Source organism: Ctenocephalides felis, unplaced genomic scaffold, assembly GCF_003426905.1.
Source record: "Ctenocephalides felis isolate EL2017-DRISC unplaced genomic scaffold, ASM342690v1 CF-g0.4_SCAFFOLD_00845, whole genome shotgun sequence".
In the NCBI taxonomy this organism is placed as follows: domain Eukaryota; kingdom Metazoa; phylum Arthropoda; class Insecta; order Siphonaptera; family Pulicidae; genus Ctenocephalides; species Ctenocephalides felis.
The window spans coordinates 91,571,713-91,589,849 of record NW_020536999.1 but is presented as its reverse complement, the minus strand read 5'-3'; the positions used below and the strand labels follow the sequence as shown (position 1 = coordinate 91,589,849).

The 18,137-nt window shown below is 27.3% G+C and overlaps 1 protein-coding gene across 1 annotated transcript in view; it reads left to right on the top strand.

Annotated features, from left to right (window-relative positions):
* LOC113363016 (protein suppressor of hairy wing-like) overlaps nt 1–18,137 on the top strand; it is a 30,548-nt gene that overhangs the window by 6,464 nt on the left and 5,947 nt on the right. Inside the window, exons 5-15 of the mRNA XM_026605507.1 lie at nt 5,105–5,264; nt 5,753–5,915; nt 6,332–6,616; nt 6,705–6,867; nt 10,502–10,596; nt 10,676–10,891; nt 10,958–11,254; nt 12,953–13,109; nt 13,205–13,320; nt 14,684–14,880; nt 14,944–15,068. Of these exons, the coding sequence (XP_026461292.1) occupies nt 5,105–5,264; nt 5,753–5,915; nt 6,332–6,616; nt 6,705–6,867; nt 10,502–10,596; nt 10,676–10,891; nt 10,958–11,254; nt 12,953–13,109; nt 13,205–13,320; nt 14,684–14,880; nt 14,944–15,068 (1,974 nt within the window). The remainder of the gene's footprint in view (nt 1–5,104; nt 5,265–5,752; nt 5,916–6,331; nt 6,617–6,704; nt 6,868–10,501; nt 10,597–10,675; nt 10,892–10,957; nt 11,255–12,952; nt 13,110–13,204; nt 13,321–14,683; nt 14,881–14,943; nt 15,069–18,137) is intronic.

Here is an 18,137-nt window from a genome sequence, read left to right as displayed (position 1 = left end):
GTATATATATATATATATATTAAATTTTTTTTATAATATAATTTTGATGTTGAAATATGTGATATTCAGTTTTCAGGGCAATACATCAATTAAAAAATTTGTATGACTTTAAAACATTTTTATTTATTCCATACGTTTCGACACATTGTTTTGTGTCATCTTCAGTGGACTCTAGATTGAAAGAACAGATAGAAATTATTAAATAAAACTAATATATTAAGAAGTGATATGGTATGAACTTACATGCAATTGAATTAATCCTAATTATTTCATATTATAAATGTTCACAATGCACAATCTTAATTATTTCATATTATAAATGTTCACAATGAACAATCCTAATTATTTCATATTAAATGTTCACAGTGCACTAAAAAACTAATCCTTGTCATTTTAAGTTGAACAATATATAAATTTTGACTGAGATTTTATGAATTTGTGAAGAACATCGGCCATACATTTCTGTGCTCCGATGTATGGGTGCCTACTGAATGTACGTCAATGTGCGAACCACATGTTGAGGGTGAGGTACAAGGCAAAACGAACTGACCAAAGAATTTAAGATTTGACAACGCGAGAGGGTACATATAGTGAATAATAAAAAAACATGACAATTGTGAGGGTGGACATAATTAGTAAAATGAGATCAAAATTAAAAGAAAAGAAAAAGAAAAATTGGCAATAAAATTAATATAATTACGTCGATCATGATAGGTAACTATTTTAAAGGTATGAATTTCGAGACATTGTTTAAGACTACTTGGTAATTCTCGCACAGTGAGGAAGTATCCAATCTTTGTTTAAACTATTTTTGTAAAGGTGTATCAGACAAGATTCTGAAAAGCGTCTCTGAGATGTATTCGATTCGTGATATAAAATTGTGGCCACATCAAAATTGAAAGTATGATTGAACATTTTGTATGTGATCAGTTATCATTGTTTGATTTGATTTTTATTTTTGGAATTGTTATAATGTTGTCTAAGACGTTTTTAAGATGTTGTCCAGTTTCGCCAATATAAGTGGCCTCACAATTTGTACAGTCAATTTTATATACGATGTTAGAAATACGATCTAAAATTGTCGGTGATTTTAAGTTCGAAAATAAAAAGTTGAGAGTCTGATCAATATTGCAACTAAACGCAAATCCGCGAATTCAAATAGTTTTTTCCAAATAGGAAAGAGATTTTTAATGTAAGGGAGACAAATAGTGCCAACAAACTTATTTTCTTCTTTTTTCTGGGACACGAGGGAAAGATGATTTGTTTTGTGTTAAGGACGGAAAGTCTGTTGTTAATTACTGATTTTATAAGGTGTGGGGGATAGCAATTATTTAATAGGGTTCTGTGGATTAGAGATAGGTTAAAGGCCAAATTTTTTATCTAACAAGAGAATAGCATGATCAACTAAATTGATAATGGTACCGATTTCATGTTAGTGGGATGATAAGAATGGAAATTGAGATATCTGCCAGACCACGTTGGTTTCTGGTACCAGTTAGTAATAATTTTATTATCTGTAGTTTTTATGATATTTACATCTAAAAAGCTAATTGACCTATTGTGTTTTTTTTCGAAGGTAAAGGTTAGGTGTTTATTAAAGGAGTTAAAATTTTTTAGTAAAGAATCAAAGTTATTTTTAGGAATGCAAGTAATTATATCATCAACGTATCTATAGTAAAGGAAAAATTCAACATTAGAAAGCTTAAAAACATTTTTTTCAAGATGTTGTAAAGAGAGTTCAGCAAGAGCAGGTGAGATAGGCGATCCCATGGGGGTACCAAAAATTTGTGTATAAATTGTGAATTGAATTCAAAATAAGTATCGCGACTATGAATTTAATGGACTCGAACCAATGGAGGGAAAGGGTGGTGTGGCAAGAAATCTCATCCCATCTATCTGTGATTGACTCTAAAATTAGTTCTAGTGGGACATTTGTGAAAAAAGAGAAACTACGTCTAGGCTTATTAAGGCAGTTAATTCTCCTTTCTTTATTAAAATTCCTTCGAATTTGTCAACAAAATACGTATACACAATTGCCCAACAACTCCCTCTTAATAAGCCTAGACGTATTTCTCTTTTCACAATGTCCACTAGAACTAATTTTAGAGTCAATCACAGATAGATGGGATGAGATTTCTTGCCCACCACCCTTTCCCTCCATTGGTTTCGAGAGTCCATTAAATTCATAGTCGCGAATACTTATTTTGAATTCAATTCACAATTTTATACACAAATTTTTGGTACCCCCATGGGATCGCCTATCTCACCTGCTCTTGCTGAACTCTCTTTACAACATCTTGAAAAAAATGTTTTTAAGCTTTCTAATGTTGAATTTTTCCTTTACTATAGATACGTTGATGATATAATTACTTGCATTCCTAAAAATAACTTTGATTCTTTACTAAAAAATTTTAACTCCTTTAATAAACACCTAACCTTTACCTTCGAAAAAGAACACAATAGGTCAATTAGCTTTTTAGATGTAAATATCATAAAAACTACAGATAATAAAATTATTACTAACTGGTACCAGAAACCAACGTGGTCTGGCAGATATCTCAATTTCCATTCTTATCATCCCACTAACATGAAAATCGGTACCATTATCAATTTAGTTGATCATGCTATTCTCTTGTCAGATAAAAAATTTTGGCCTTTAACCTATCTCTAATCCACAGAACCCTATTAAATAATTGCTATCCCCCACACCTTATAAAATCAGTAATTAACAACAGACTTTCCGTCCTTAACACAAAACATAATCATCTTTCCCTCGTGTCCCAGAAAAAAAGAAGAAAATAAGTTTGTTGGCACTATTTGTCTCCCTTACATTAAAAATCTCTTTCCTATTTGGAAAAAACTATTTGAATTCGCGGATTTGCGTTTAGTTTGCAATATTGATCAGACTCTCAACTTTTTATTTTCGAACTTAAAATCACCGACAAGTTTAGATCGTATTTCTAACATCGTATATAAAATTGACTGTACAAATTGTGAGGCCACTTATATTGGCGAAACTGGACAACATCTTAAAAAACGTCTTAGACAACATTATAACAATTCCAAAAATAAAAATCAAAATCAAACAATGATAACTGATCACATACAAAATTTCAATCATACTTTCAATTTTGATGTGGCCACAATTTTTATCACGAATCGAATACATCTCAGAGACGCTTTTCAGAATCTTGTCTGATACACCTTTACAAAAATAGTTTAAACAAAAGATTGGATACTTCCTCACTGTGCGAGAATTACCAAGTAGTCTTAAACAATGTCTCGAAATTCATACCTTTAAAATAGTTACCTATCATGATCGACGTTTAATTATATTAATTTTATTGCCAATTTTTCTTTTTCTTTTTCTTTTAATTTTGATCTCAATTTTACTAATTATGTCCACCCTCACAATTGTCATGTTTTTTTATATTTCACTATATGTACCCTCTCGCGTTGTCAAATCTTAAATTCTTTGGTCAGTTCGTTTGCCTTGTACCTCAGCCCTCAACATGTGGTTCGCACATTGACGTACATTCAGTAGGCACCCATACATCGGAGCACAGAAATGTATGGCGCGATGTTCTTCACAAATTCATAAAAATCTCAGTCAAAAATTTATATATTGTTCAACTTAAAATGACAAGGATTAGTTTTTTAGTGCACTGTGAACATTTATAATATGAAATAATTAGGATTGTTCATTGTGAACATTTATAATATGAAATAATTAAGATTGTGCATTGTGAACATTTATAATATGAAATAATTAGGATTAATTCAATTGCATGTAAGTTCATACCATATCACTTCTTATATATTAGTTTTTATTTAATAATTTCTATCTGTTCTTTCAATCTAGAGTCCACTGAAGATGACACAAAACAATGTGTCGAAACGTATGGAATAAATAAAAATGTTTTAAAGTCATACAAATTTTTTAATTGATGTATTGCCCTGAAAACTGAATATCATATATATATATATATATATATATAATTGAGATGTTGTCCCGACCACAATAGACCTGCAGGTGGTCCAAAATTATTAAATTAGGACCTCAAAAAAAACCTTAAACCGGATTTGTACAAAAAATCTTGAGATCAATTCTTGCTGGCGTTATTATAAAAAAAACCTAAAACAACTTCCCATACTTAGTAGTAGAATTTTTAAATGCTTTATTCATACTAATCCAGTGGTTTGAAAGTTAATAGTAGAAATATAGTAGATAAATGAGGTGATAAATTCATATCGTATATTAAATAAAAAGGTTTTTGGAGTATACCGATTTGCTGTAGAGCATTATACTTTTAGAAAACTTGTAGACTATTTAATTTTGAACATTTTTCTCATATATATCATTCGAGTTAATCGAATGATTTAAAAGTTACAAGAGATTTATTAAGTAAATGTTGCAAGTCAATTAACGATCAAAGTGCTGAAGAAAGAACACTTATATTCCATTTTGAATAAAATTTTAGAGTATTCCGAGTTGCTGTACGGCCATATATTAGACAATGCTGTAGATTATTTAATCTATTATATAAAAATAAGTCGGGTTTTCCTTCCTGACGATATAACTCCAGAACGTACGAACCGATTTCGACGATTTTGCATTCGTTGGAAAGGTCTCGGACTCCGTGAGGTTTATAGCAAATAAAATTGAAGAAAGTTTTCAACAGAAAAGCGGAAAACACTTTTTCTTTTTTCAAATACAGCGTCATCTTTGATACTTAGCATGTACTTCAACCTAATATTTTTTGTTTGACTGCTACTCATTTGTTTGACAGCTACTCATTGTTCTCTGCTCAGTTAATTTCATGTGACAAACCGGTATTGTGTTCACTGTGAAATTGTACAAAAAAAGTGAAAAAACTAAGTTATTTGTTTTCTAACATTTCAATTGGAAATCAAATCTATCACGTGTATTGTGCAAATTTTTATTCAATTTCAACAGCAGGCAATTTTTTTCTTCATCTTTTAATCACCAAACGAAATGTTACATAAAATGAAACCATAGATAAGGAATGAAACCATCTGGTGGTGAAACGGAATTCGCCTGGTTTTTATATAAATTCACTAGATACATCTTTTATATTTATAGAATGGTTTACAAGTTACATGGCATATACTAGAAAAATGCACTTGGACATAAATTCGTGTTTTGAAAGTGATTTTAAAATATACCGAGCTGCTTTAGGGTGTTATGATATTAGAGAGGCTTCAAGATTATTAAATTTTGAACAAATTTCTCATATACATCAGTCATATTAATCGAATGGTTCAGAAGTTACAAGAGATATAATAATATAAATAAATGCACATAAACGACTTGCAAGAATATTTTTATTTTCCATCTTTGACTTGAATTTACGAGTATATCAAGTCGCTGTAGGGTCTTATGTTCTTAGAAAAAGTTGTAGATTATTTTACACAAATTTGCCGAATATTTCATGTATTTTACACGAACTGTTTAAAAGTTACAAGAGATTTAATAAATAAATGTGCTAATGAGTTAATTTTTTTTTAATGAATATTTTATTATTTCTTTTCCAGGAAACCGCCAGCGGAGACACCACCCATATACCACTACCGAGCCTTCGCCTATCCCATAATCCGTTACTTCAACCATCCCAACCAAATTTACAACCCATCCAACCAACTAAACAACAAACAACAATATCCATACCCCCCAACAACCATTTTATCCTTACTATGGTTACAACTACCCGCCTTGGTATCCGGTTCCAAGACCGGTATTGCAACCGGTTCAGCCCAAACCACAACCGGAAAAACCGACAACCACAACCGTGGTTGTGACCCAGACTGAGCAGAAGAAACCGGAACCGGTTGTGGAAATTCAGGCGGCGCAGTCGAAGATTGATACTAAGGAGGATGAGAAAAAGGATATTGTGGTAAGTAAGTGATGTTTTTGAGTATACCGAGTTGTTAGAAAGGATTTATTTTTAGGAAAATTCGTAGATTATTTAATTTTAGACAAATTTTCCATAAACGATATTCATCTTTATTAAATGGTTTAAGAGGTAGAGATGATATTTAAAAATAATGTATGTAACATCACTAAAGCATGATATATTCTAATATTCAATGACAATTCTAGAGTATACTGAGTTGCTGTAGGGTCTCTATTGTAGACTAGATAATTTTGTACAAATTTATCTTATACATCATTCATATTAATCACATGTTTTTAAAGCTACTAGATATATGATAAATAAAGGTAAAAACGCATGACTTGCAACTGTACTATTTAAAATACATCTAGCCAATACAGTTTACAAGACCAAATCTAATATATCTTTTATTCTAGAGCAACCAAAACGCCATAAATCAAAAACCACCAACAACTGCTCGACCACCAGAGCAACAGCAACAGCAACAATCATCATCAAACCAAGTTCAACCAAATCAGCCACTGGGCAATTTAATTTTGATTCAACAACCCCAGCAGCAGCAGCTGGTTGATTCTGGTTATCAATTGGTTGACTTGGTTGATCAGCAACAACAGCAACAACCTGGTGTTATGGTTCCTAGACCAGTTGACCTGTCTACACAATTGGATTTTTTGGCTAGCCAAGACTTGATGTCAAGCCAAGTAATAGACGGATAAATATATATAAATAAAGTGACAGTTATTAAACAGGAATTATGTTTAAAAATATTTATGCTTACTATTTTTTTAGTCAGTGGTCCAACACTACATTTCTTCAGCAGACCCTGCCATTGGAGTCCCGAAGACTCTAACAGTCCAAGATAATGGAAAAAATTTGGAAACTTTTGATTTTAGACAACTCAACAACGACAACAGGAATTCCAACAATAATAATAATGTACAAATGGTGCCTTGTATGTGCCCCATAAGTGTCCAAGAAGCCTCAAAGTTGGCTGAAGTTGATATGAATGTCGAATAGATGGTAAAAGAATCAGATAATATATAAATTAAGCACGTAAGACTGATTTTTATAAGTATGTACTTGTTTTTTAGTTTATAGAATGGAATTATATTTAATTATTAATGAATAAATATATTTATAATATAATAATAAAGCATATTTTTTATATACATATAGTATTTATATATTATAAACAAGTGAATAATTGTTTACATATTAAATGTGGAAACTTTATGAATATAAATTGATATACAAGTATTAAAATTTAATAGGATTCATATTAATATTATTTATATCTAGACAACATATATGAAATACATATATAAATTGTATATTATCAATGAAATGTTTAATATTTACCTAAACTACAGTTAGATTAAATAATTTTTTTACTGAAGACTAGGATTATAGCCGAAACGTTTGGATGTAAAAGGAAATTGTTTTTTGATTGATGCTATGCTCGATTATTAGACTTTGTTAATATTTATATTTATATAAATATGGAAATAATTTGTTTTTTACTAGATCTTTATAAAAATGTATTTAATTTACCAAGTTTTCTAAAAAACTATCAAAATTATATTACTTATATAACATATATACTTTGTATATATGTAGATATAATATTTACATACTTTAAATAAGCTTTTTACAAATCTTAAGACGTTTTTATCAAGTGTTTCCAGATTAGTTCAAAATTTGAATTTGAATTTACCGCCAAAAGTGCTTTAGCAAAACGTCACCTCAATCAGGCAACTTCACATCGAACACGTACTTGAATTTTTTCTAAATTAAGCAAAAAGACCTTCTAAATACATTTGTAATCTGTTTTCAACAACAAGAGCCCCGGTTTTTATGTATTTAGACCTTTTCAATTGCATTTTTTATTAAATTAAATATGTTTCCTTTATCCCGCAGCTGGCAACCCGCTTTCTCCTCGCCTAGCAAATATACCCTTGGCGTGGCGTTTTGGTACAATAGGTTGTCACTACATTAGGGGCGTGTTTTTTCCTATTTAATCCTGAAATACGCACACAATACTTACTACAAGACATTTCGACAATCCATAACAGTCTCGAGAAAGGGGTTGGCAGTTATAATTCGAGAGAAAAGAGTCTTTTTCGATGTCTTCGAGGAACAGGTGACAGTTGGCAGGGGACACGATAACAAGGTAATGGCGGAAGATAATAGTCATAACAAAGTTTTTTAATATGATATATGATTTAAGGATAAGTGAAATATGTGTTAGTTAGTGGAGTCTCTGGGTGAAGATGGATTGAAATTTTTAATGTGGAAATCGCGGTAGTAGAAGGTATATAATTGATTTTTAGTTAATTCTTATTGCTTATTCAAGACTTGTTGACATTGCATTAGTAACAATTTACTGTTGATGGCATCTTTTAAGTACCATTGATTACAGCATTATCCCAAATTATAACACTTACATGAAAGTAAGTTTGATTCCTGTTTTGCCAATATTTCTTATGCATCGATGCATAGATAAAACAAGAATGCATCGATGGTTGTTGGTGCCCCCTTTGGTTGTTGAATCATTTACATTGGCTTGATGGCATCTTTTGACACATTTTTGAATGAAGAAATACTTAAATGTGTAGCATTTACAACAGTAGGGACTACGATAACAGAAATAGGATGCCAAATGTTTTTGTAAAAATATCTTGCTTTAGTAGTAGCATGTACCTCTTTTGGTTGTTGAATTATTCTTACTATTTACCATTTTTAATTCTAAGTATTCTTTAAGGTTAACAATGTTCTCCATCCATCAATTAACAATTGAGGGCATCTTTATCTACATATTTGAATACAGAAGTATCCAAATTTATAAGATTTACAACAGGGTCATGAATGTGAGTTTGATTTCTTGATCTCTTTCACATTCCTAACATTTACATTAGGATCATGAAAGAACTGAGACTTCTATGTTGCCAATATTTCTTCTGCACCGATGGTTGTTGGTGCTCCCTTGGATTGCTGAATTATTTCTACCTTGACATATTTTTGGATAAAGCCATTTTTGAATGAAGAAATACCCAAATCTGTAGCAGTTATAACAGTATGGTCTACAATAACAGAAGTTGGATGCCAAATGCTTTTGTAAATATTCTTTGCATTAGTAGTAGCATGTACCCCCTTTGGTTGTTGAATTATTCTTAATATGTACCATTTTTAATTCAAATTAGTCTTTAATGTTAACAATGTTTTCTGTCCATCAATTTACAGTTGAGGGCATCTTCGACTACATTTTTGAATACAGAGGTATCCAAATTTATAAGATTTACAACAGGGTCATGAAAGTGAGTTTGATTTCTTGATCTCTTTCAAATTTATAATGTTTACAATAGGATCATGAAAGAACTGAGATTTCTATTTCTTCTGCATCGATGGTTGTTGGTGCTCCCTTGGATTGCTGAATCATTTCTACCTTGACATATTTTTGGATAAAGCCATTTTTGAATGAAGAAATACCCAAATCTGTAGCAGTTATAACAGTATGGTCTACGATAACAGAAGTAGGATGCCAAATGTTTTTGTAAATATTCCTTGCATTAGTAGTAGCATGTACCCCCTTTGGTTGTTCAATTATTCCTACTATTGACCATTTCTAACTCCAATTTGTCTTTAAGGTTAATAATGTTTCTGAGAAATTCACATTAGAATCTTCAAGGATCACTGGATTCTAATAATCTATTTCTTCACCATTAATTAATCGTGAACAGAATTTGTAAAACAGTATTGGATCATTTTGCTTAGTGATCATTTGATCATTAAGTATGTTCATTACAAATAATTTAATCTCTCATGCTGCATTTGGTGAAATGTAGATAGCAATTGGAATCAATTTCTTTGTAGTACTTTTACGATGTACTCTAAAGCAAATTGGAATCTGATTTGTTGAATGATGAGCTCAATCATTGGCAATGAGAAACGTCTGAGCCTTTTTTTCTTTAGATAAAAAACAGAGTTATTATTGAACAATTAGAACAATAATAACCTATTGCAATCAATTAAGTTTATATTTCAAGTCAACTGTTTATCAATTATCAGTCAATATATTTAAATGAAATAAGTTGTTGATTAGTAGGGTTTAAGTATGGGTTGGAGGTCCGATGTTGGTAGATCCATGCTCCAGACCAATAGTAATAACTCGTTCTGGTTCCTTGGGTCGAGCAGTAGGAGTAATGTTTGATTTACTGGTTTGATAATAGATCTCTTCAGAATAGTGGGCCCTTTCAGTGAGGTATTTGCTGAAAGAGATAGACTTCTGGCTTCCAATATAAAATCCACTTGTAGTATGATACACTGTATTTAATTCTTTTAATTAACAAACATAATCTCCACTTAAGATATCTAAGACTACTCTCAAGACATTATCACTTGGCTAGACTCTCTCTTAAGACATCACTGCCTTTGATGGACGATCACTACTCTATTTATTCAGTATAGGACGTGACATATGTGCACATCCGCACATTCGTGCTCTGGCCTTGTACTTTGGTTATTTATTAAAACCGCATGAAATGCATTATTACACAATAATATCTACTTATCTAATCAATTATTTTCAGCAATAAATACATTTATGAAGATGTCTCAAGAAACATCCAGTGCTCCCGATGACAACAGGTGTGACAAGTGTGAAAAAGTATTTGTTTCTGCAAGAGTAAGTTGCAATATAAGTTGAAACAATAAAATGCAATTATTACCATCATTTACCACTACTATTACCATTTCTATTTTAGGGTGTAAAAAGACACATAAGGTTCTGTACAGGCAAACCTTTATCAATCGAGACTCGCTTAAAATCTTCAAACACAATTGTAGCCCCCATTGCTGGTGGCACTGAAGGGATTACCGAATATGATTTGCTTTGTGTTGAAGAAGATGACGAAAATGATGATCCAATTACGGATGAACCTTGCTTTTGCTGTGGAGACTTGCCTAAAAAACAACACAAAGTAATAATGTACACACATGATATAACATTATCACATTTTGTTACTAATTTTAATATTTTTATCTAGAATGGTCCCCATGAGTGCTTCATGTGTCCCAAAACCTTCACAACAAATTCAAGTCTTGAAAAGCACATTGCAAATCTGCATGCTGTCATTCCAACTTATGGGTGTCCTGAGTGCTCTTGCACCTGCAAAGATCAGTCGACTCTGAATAGACATAGAGCCATGGATCATGGTGTAGGAAAAGGGGCTCTGTTTGTTTGTCCGCAGTGTGAAAAGACTTTCACTAGGAAGTATCACTTGGATAGGCATTTGCAGCAGACTGGGTGTAATGGAACACCTAGGTTAAGTCTTCCATGTGAGGTAAGGGTTAAATGTAAAATAGTTTTTTTTTATATCATGTTTGTTCGAGTCTGCATTGTTTGTGAAGTGAAACTTCTAATGCAAATTTAAACTATTGGATTTTAGATTATGATAAAGTTTTTAATATCTTTATAAAATTTCAATAATTCTTTGTATATTTAGTTTTAGTTATTCTTTATGCTACATTTTAATTGTTTTAAAACTATTTAGATTTAATTTGGTTGTTTCAATGTTTTTTTTTCTTAATTTTAACCTTTTTTATATCATAGACATTTTTAATACTTTTTGAATGATTTACTTTCAATAAACCTTACCACTTTTGTTAATTTTAATAGTGCTGGTTATTAAATTTCAATTTAATATTTATTATCGATTATATATTAAGATTTATTGAATTTTTATGAAATGTCAACAAATTGACACTCTTCTCCATCTTTTTATTTTCTAACTTATGCAATGATTTTTATTAAAAACCTTAATGAATTTAAACATTTTTGTACATTCTCAATATATTGGATACTTTTTTTTATTTATTCTACTAAATTTTATTCAAAGTTTTTGTTGAATTTTAACATTTATTCATATATTTCTAATAATACTTTTATTTTGTTACTTTTCATTCTTTTCGTTTAATTGTAATGAAATTAATTTATTTCAGAGTATTTTACTAATATTTATAATATTGTAAATCATTTTATTTTTTTTAATTTTTTATTTGTTTTTTACTTGTTTAATTTCATTAGACTTAATGTTTTTTGGTTTTCATTTTTTTGTATGCTTATTAATAATTTTAATACTGTTTAATTTTATTATTATTTTTTGTATATTTGCTTTGTTTTAATATTTTTTATGCATTTGAACTGAATTTATTAATTTTTAAACAAATTATCATGTTCATTAAATTTGAATAATTTTTTTGCATGTTTTGTCATTTTTTTATTCTGTTAAATATTTAATTCTTATTATTAAATTTTAACATTTTATATATTTTCAATATTTTAAATAATCGATATTTTAATTTGTTGTTACTCATTAATATGACAATTTATTTCTTGCATCTCATTTTATCACATTTCTCATTTTAATTTAATGTTAATTTTAAACATTTCTTTTAATATTATACTTGACTTGATATTTTTAATTAAATCTGTTAATTTTTATATTAATATTTTTTATATTGTTTATAATAGAATTATTTATTATGTTACCTATTAAATTTTATCATTTTATTGTATATTAATATTCATACTTTTTACTTTGTTTCAATATTTTTCATAAATTAATTTTTTGTATAAAATTTTGTATACTTTAAATTTTAACACCTTCTTTTAAAGCATTGATATTTTCAATAATTATTCTATTAATTTATATTGATTTTAGCACATTTGTGATGTTTCAAATATAATTAATATAATTCTTTAATAAATTAAATTATCTTTAACAAATTGACATTGTTTATACAATTTACATATATACACATTTATTGTGAACTTTAGGAACCTTTTAATAATATATATTATTTAATATCATATTAAATAAACTAGATATAAAGCATCTTGTAAAATAGTCAAGAGACATGTTAGTTTTTAAAATTTGTCAACACTTGAAACTAAAATTTACTTTTATAACAAAATCAAAGAAAAGCTTTCTTAGCTGCAATTGCAACCATACTTTTATTATGAAATTATTATTGTCTAGGTTTGTGGTCGTGAGTTCTCAAGAAAAGACAACTTACGAGAGCACCTAAGGGCACATATGGGTGAAGCAAAGCCAAAAAAGCAACACAAATGCGAGTACTGCAACAGGATATTCTTTGGCACGACTGTCTACAATGTACATGTCCGGACACACACTGGTAATAATAAAAAAATAATACATTATAGAAAGAAAGATAATATATTTATATTTTGTATCTTATAAATTAATTTAATTATGCTTTTTACTTTTAAGGTGAGCGTCCATTCCCTTGCACAGTTGAAGATTGTGATAAAGAGTTCTCCTCGTCGAATGCTTTGAAGAAACACATGAGGACACACACAGGAGAGCGCCCTTACGAATGTGAAATGGTAAGTATTTATTTTTGTTTTGGTTTTCAAGGAGAATCTACTGGTTACTTTCCTGGGAATTTGATAAAACATTCTTTGATAATGTTGTAATAAATTCTTCAAAATATTATAGGCTTATGAGAAATGTTTGAATTATAATAACTTATCTACAACATGTTCTCTGTAGGTGTGCTAATAGTTCTGTGGTTATTTTTACAAATTTAATGAATTCTATGAATAATTTTTAATTAAAAAAAAATTCTATCACAATTTTACAAGTTTATAAACTTTTAATGAATATTTATACAATTTTAGTTTTTTTCCTACCACATTTTTACAACTTTGAAAGTTTTCAATGATTTTTTTTAAGATGGACATGTGGCATGTACAAATTTATAAATTTTTAATGAACATTTTTGTATTTTTTATTAATTCTTCTACAAAGTCATTTCATTTTTTTTTTTCAAATTTATTTTAAGGCTGAACCTGGTGACCATTTAGGCTATGAATATTATTGCAATTTTTTATTATTTTCTATCACAATTTAACAAAAGTGTTCTTAATAAGGATTGTTAATGTTTTAATTGTTTTTCTACCAAATTTTATACAAAGTTTGCATGGTAGTATAATTGATAGTTGTCCTGAAACCCTTAAAATATTATAGGCCTATGAGAAGTAGTGTAATGATAGTAATTAGTTAGCTAAACATTTGATAAATTAAAATTAAACATGTAATAGATAAAAACTGCAAATTTCTTTAAATTAAATTTATTAATTTTTGCAAAAATATTTATTTAAAACTTTAATATTTTTAAAAGTGCGATAAAAAATATTCATTTATAACATAAATTTAAAATGTGACAGGAAATATTAAACATTTTGAAAATATTTATTAAAAACGAAGCGAAAATGTGCTAAAACTTTACAAAGATGTTCATTAAAAACTTAAGTTTGTAAAAGTGTGATAGAAAATTTATTAAAAAATATTGATATAAATTTTTTTAAATTTGATATTATAACTTAAATATTGAAAAAATATTTATTCAAAACAGTAATTTTTTAAAATCTGATAAAAATCAATTTTAAGGTTGCAAAATATTCATTTAAATCAAATCTGTAAAAATGTGCAAGTTGATTTTTTTTTGTTTTACCATTTTTTTTACAATTGTACTTTTCTATATTTTCCTCTTTGCCAATTATTAATATAAAAATTTGTATGATTTATTATTACATGCTGATAGTTTGGACAATTGTTTTTGGATTGCTCGTTAGGTAAATATATATAAATGCATCAACAAGATTTAAATTGTATTCTGAATAAATATTCTTTGCACTGTACATGATTTATATATTTTTTATTAAACCATTTTTTTTTTTTATCTAGTGTCACAATCGGTTTGGGGCTAAAGAGACTCTCAACAGGCATTTAAAAACACATACTATGGATAAGCCTTTCAAGTGTGACTATTGTGGAAAGACATTTATTCAATCGACTCAATTAAGGGCTCATCTTTTCCATCATACAGGCGAACACGGGTATGTTTGCCAGGTCTGTGGGAAAGCGTTTAATAGAAAGAGCAGGTAAGGATAATAAATTTTGTGCAATATTATGTATAAGTATATATTTTATGCTTGTGATTTCAGGCTTCGTCTTCATGAAAGGTTTATCCATGAAGGTGAAAAGCCTTTGGAGTGCGATGAGTGTGATAAGACCTTCATGAGGAAAGAGGATTTAGCTAAGCATAAAATTGTGCACACTGGCATTAAAGGTTTGTGAGTTGTTTATTTAATAATTTTACAGATAATTTTATATACACAAACACATAATAAACTTGAAAGATTTTTGTTTTGTGAAGTAAATTTTTATAAAAATGATTCTTACAACTTATTACTATTTAAATATTTTATTATATATACTTCTTTTTATTATTTATTTATACTTCATTATTTATTTATATATTATTTATTTGTTTATATATTTACTGCATTTTATTTTTAATTATGTACTTTATTTATTTGTGTAGTGCTTTATTATTTATGTATATACTTTTTTTTATACATACTTTACATTTATTTATTACATTCATATTACTTTCATTTTCATATATATTATTACATTTATTTATTCATGCATGTGCATTTGTTATTCATTTTTTATTACATTTATATTCTATATTTTTATTTGTCTACATTTGTGTCTACATTTACATTTATTTCATTTAAATTCCTATTTACATTGTCTTTTTACATTTACATTTCTTTATTTAAAAAAGCATCCACATTTACATTTCCATTTTTATTCATTACATTTACTTTATAATTTATTTATTACCTTTATATTTATTATTTAAGTTTTTATCACATTTACATTGTTATTTCTTTATCCATTTACATTTATTTATTTATTCATTTTATATTTTTTAATTTTTATATTACATTTACACTTACATTTCCTTTTCATTTACATTTTTATTATTTATCTAAGATATTTATACTTACATTTATTATCAATATTTACATTTTTTTCATTTACTCCTACCTAATTACATATTATGTTTATATTTATTACATGCTTATTATTTATTACATTTACATTTATTCATTTACATACTAACTTTATTATTTATTTATGTATTATTTATTTATTTATACATTATTTATTTTATTAATTTATATATTTTACTTTATTATATATGAAGTAACCATACTTCATTACTTAACTATATACTTCATAATATTTATTTATATACTTTATTATTTTATTCAATTTACTTTATTATCTATTTATTTATCTATTTTAGATTTTGAATGCGAAAAACTTGAAAGATTTTTGTTTGTGGAGTAAATTTTTATAAAAACGATTCCATAACAATGATTCTTACAACTTATTACTTTTAAATTAAATATTTTATTATATATACTTCTTTTTATTATTTATTTATACTTCATATTTTTATTTATATATTATTTATTTGTTTATATATAGTACTGCATTTTATATTTAAGGGGGGCGATACATGTAATCGCCGTAATTTTTACCATTTTTTGAGGACTTTTTAAACTGGGAAGGAATGATTGAATCTTTTTGAATTTTTTTAGGGTTATTTATTATATATTAAAATACACAAAAAAAATTTTTTTTAAATTTTTTCTTTTTAAATGGCTGCCGTAAAAATAAATCTGCCAAGACCCTCTCGGAAAACGCCATCAATTTGCGGGCGTTCTCACTTTTCGTACGGTGATCTGAATTTAAAAAAATTAGTTTGTACGTGTTCATAAAACATATATCTTCTAGTTAAACCAAAAAAAATTAAAAAAGTCACAAAATCGTAAATTGGCACACCTTAGAAAAAAAAAGTTCGATTTTTCACCTTTTTTTCAATGGTTTTTTTGGTAAAAGGGTTAATTTTTGAAACATTTTTTGGAATGTTTGAGGTTTAACTAGAAGCTATTACTGTAAAGTAGATGTGTGCAAAATTTCATTGGAATCGGTTGAGAACTTTTTGAGTTATCACGCCCGCAAATTTCAAAAATGTCGTTTTGAGAAAAACGCGTTTAAAGTTTACAATAGCACTCAAGCGTCGAGTTGAGGCGTGGCACTTAAATGAGTTTTTATTGTATAAATAATGATAATTTTGTTTTGAATATTTACAGGCATATTTTTGAGATGTTATTGTAACGATTTATGAAATAAAAAAAAATCGATTTTTTTTTTCTTGTTACATGTATCGCCCCCCTTAAGCATATACTTTATTTATGTAGTGCTTTATTATTTCTATATATAATTACTTTTTATATACATACTTTACATTTACTTATTACATTTATAATAATTTCACCTTCTTGTATATTATTACATTTATTTATTCATGCATGTGCATTTATTATTCATTTATTACATTTATATTCTATATTTTTATTTAAAAAAACGTCCACATTTACATTTATTATTTAATTTGAATTTTTATAACATTTACATTGTATTTTTACATTTACATTTCTTTATTTAAAAAGCATCCACATTTACATTTCCATTTTTATTAATTACATTTACTTTATAATTTATTTATTACCTTTACATTTATTATTTAAATTTTTCACATTTACATTGTTATTTCTTTATCAATTTATATTTATTTATTTATTCATTTTATATTTTTTAATTTTTATATTAAATTTACACTTACATTTTCATTTACACTTTTATTATTTATCTAAGACATTTATACTTGCGTTTATCATTATTTATCAATATTTACATTTTTATTTATCTCATTTTCCCCTACCTAATTATATATTATATTTATATTTATTACATGCTTATTATTTATTACATTTATTCATTTACATACTAACTTCATAATTTGTTTTTTTTTATTTAGTTATATATGATTTACTCCTACCTAATTACATATTATATTTATATTTATTACATGCTTATTATTTATTACATTCAATTTATTCATTTACATACTAACTTTATTTGTTTTTTTTTATTTAGTTATATATGATTTACTTTATCAGCTTATATATTTTACTTTATATTATATCGGTTACTTTATTCCCTAACTATATTTTATTATTTATTTATTCTTTATTATTTATTTATATATTATTTATTTGTTTATATATTTACTGCATTTTATATTTATGTACTTTATTTATTTATGTAGTGCTTTATTATTTATGTATATAATTACTTTTTTACATACATACCTTACATTTATTTTATTAAATTTATATAACTTTCTCCTTCATATATATTACATTTATTTATTACTATGCATGCATGTGCATTTATTCTTCATTATTTATTACATTTATATTGTATATTTTTG